At 43.1% G+C, this 2,910-nt stretch overlaps 1 protein-coding gene across 1 annotated transcript in view; it reads right to left on the bottom strand.

The window, feature by feature from the left end:
• Nucleotides 1-1,197, bottom strand: part of LOC105537026 (liver carboxylesterase 1-like) — a gene marked incomplete at its 3' end in the record, with an annotated part of 36,662 nt that extends 35,465 nt beyond the window's left edge. Inside the window, exon 1 of the mRNA XM_011976508.1 lies at nucleotides 1,135-1,197. Coding sequence (XP_011831898.1) covers nucleotides 1,135-1,165 — 31 coding nt within the window. The remainder of the gene's footprint in view (nucleotides 1-1,134) is intronic.
• Nucleotides 1,198-2,910: the final 1,713 nt, after the last annotated feature.

Raw genomic sequence — 2,910 nt, 5'->3', positions numbered from 1 at the left:
CTACTCAATCACATGCCCGCTTGTGACACCAGCCAATTCTGCAAACAGAGATCTTTTTTGGCCACTCCTAGGTTTTGCCTGGGTCTGGCTGCAGCTTCTGAAGCCCATTTCTGGTTCATGATGACTCTGCACATTGTGATGGGTGAAGCCGGAACCTACCAAGCCTTACAATAGATCTCATTTTTGCTTAATATGTATAACTCCCCTGCATCACTTCAGCTGTAAGCAATACGTCTCTTGTTTAAGTGGCAATTGGCTGGGGTTATTGTTTTCCCTGGGGAATCCCTCTGGTTTCCCATGTAGAACTAAAGTAAAATCCTAAGAACAGGCCTTAAATTCTAAGCAGGGGGTAGGATTTGAAGGAGTAAGCATATCTGGGGGCTTCAAATGAACTCCCCCAAACCTCTCCACCTCCAACACTTTACTCAGCAGAAACATGGAGAGCTCGTATTAGAGCAGGCATTGGGCGCAGCAAGTCCATGTCCTGCCGGGCCCCTCACTCAGCTTTGTCTCTAAACCATGGGATTGATCAGGTGTAGATTTTGTGGTAGAGAACACTGAACTGGGAGACAGAAGTCTGAGAATCCAATGAGTGACATTTGGGAATTCCTTGTGGAAAGACAGGGAGTGGCTCTGGGGGAGGGGCTCTCTCACGCACCCTTCACCATGGCTCCGCACTCCATGAATCCAGGATTCTATGACATTCTCCACTGCAGCCTAGGCATATGCAGTGTTTCTGGAACCTCAGTTATTCTCACACTAATATCATGGTTTTTTGCCTCATCAGCATATCATCTGTACTTTCATGAGCAGTTTTCTTTAAATGAAGTCACTCTTTTTACTTTAACATACTCACTCAAAAAGGAGACTTTATACCATTTCCATAAGTGCAAGACCTGTAGAGCCTGCCATAAATTAGAGGTATGCATTTTTTAAATTAAATTATTGTAAAAATGTTAAAAGTACATAAAGAAATGCCGGTAAAAACACTTCTAGTTTACAAAAGTGTAAAACTGAAAAAAGTCACTCAATGGGAAAAGTGAACCATTGAAGGCCAGTTAGTTATATGAAAGCAGGGCCAGCCTTGATCGCCATCGTGACCATCAGGTAGGTGACAAGGCAAGGGTTACCTACCTTTGGCAAGGGTCATCGTCACCAACATCATTTTCTTCTGCTTCAGGGAACATCTTCCTGTTAACATTCAGTTCAATGGGCAGAAACTGTATTATGTTTACACCTTCCCAGGACCATGATGTTGTGTTATACTTAGGGGGTCAGACTCCCTGGTGTCAATCAGGTCCTAGGACTGACTGGTTCGAGCATCTGGAGGAAATTTTGGCCTGGTGGTGGGTCGTAGAGGAAAGACCTGTAATCCCATGGACATAACTAGTCACCCTCAGTGGCTCAAACAACCAGAAATTGGGCCACGAACATTCGTCAGGCAATCACCCTGTTACTGCTGAGCAAGGATTATTAGTGAGAGTAGGGTAAACTATGGTAGCAAATAGGCCCAGAATTTCAACAGCTTATTTTTCGTGTAAGTAAAGGACTAGAGTATTGTTCAGGTCAACGCGATGGCTGTCCTCCATATGGTCATTCAGAAATCGAAATTAGGGTATCGCCAAACTTTCTTTATAAAGGGCCAGATAGTAAGTACTTTAGGCTTTGCAGGCCATGGGCTGACTGTGGCAACTACTGTGGTCGTAAGGTGGTGCATAAACAATACCTATGCAAATGGGAATGGCTGTGCTTCAATAAAACTTTATTTTTAAAGACAGTAGGCCAGATTTGGCCCTTAGGCTGTAGTTTACTCACTCCTGATCTAGGCTATGGTGGCTTTACCTTCCTTAACTCATGGTTTCTAAAGTTGCCATAGGTGTCAATTTCCTGTCACCTGGAAGAGGCAGGAGCAGAAGTGTGACCATGGAGCATTTGTGTGGGCCAGGCCTGGCTGTGGCACTCTGCACTCCCACTCAGAGGACATTGGTGAGAACTTATTCACACGATCAATCTAAATGCAACCAAGACTGGAAAATGTAATCTGGCTGTGTACCAAGGAAGGTGGGACAGATTTTAACACACTGCCAGCAATCCTTGTCACAGGTAATATCCATTAAACCATGGACTTGATAGTAAAGGGTTTCTTTCCCCAATACACAGCAAAATAAATATACAACCATTATATAAGTGGTTTCTAGTTTGTGCGCCATCTAAAATGATCCTGCATAACGCCAGAGTGCACTACACTCTGGTAAACACTAAGTTTTTGTATTTATTTGATTTGAATCACAAAAGCGTGATTATAAACCCAGATCCTATTCATTATTAGGGCTACTCTATTAAGCCTCTCTTTAGCCTGTTAAGAATAAAATGGGGAAAAAAGGACGATTCAGAAAGCTATGTAAAAATTTAGACAGAGAAAAGTTAAGACTGAATTATAACCTGGAAAGAGTCCTATAAACTCAAATTATAGATTACATTATGTAAACATCCAGGTGAATAGAGTGGCCTCCACAGAGAGGCATGTTCTGTGTGTTTTCTTGCCCTGAGAACTATCAATATTCATATATGTTAATGCCCACAACTGTGATGTTTCTTGATGGTACTAGGTATTGAAAGATGGGCAAAATTTGGAGAGACAGAGAAGAAATTAGCATTGGTACAACGCAGATTCAGGGGCTTCTTGGGGAGGCCAGTTGGACTGGAAGGGAGAATAGAGGACAGAAAGCTTCAATGTCAAGCCAAGGAGAACAGACTTCATCCCTGGACAATAAGGAGACTCTAAAAGACTTTAATTCTGAGAATTGCACAATGAAGGGCGTTTCCGAAAGTAGAGCCTGGCAGAAGCAGCCAAGCCATCTGGAGGGATCAATGGTTACCCTCAAGGGGAACCTCTTACACACTCTTCGG

This window comes from Mandrillus leucophaeus, unplaced genomic scaffold (genome assembly GCF_000951045.1).
Source record: "Mandrillus leucophaeus isolate KB7577 unplaced genomic scaffold, Mleu.le_1.0 Scaffold1673, whole genome shotgun sequence".
Taxonomy (NCBI): Eukaryota; Metazoa; Chordata; class Mammalia; order Primates; family Cercopithecidae; genus Mandrillus; species Mandrillus leucophaeus.
The sequence above is the reverse complement of the archived record's forward strand: the minus strand, read 5'-3'. Positions and strand labels throughout refer to the sequence as shown.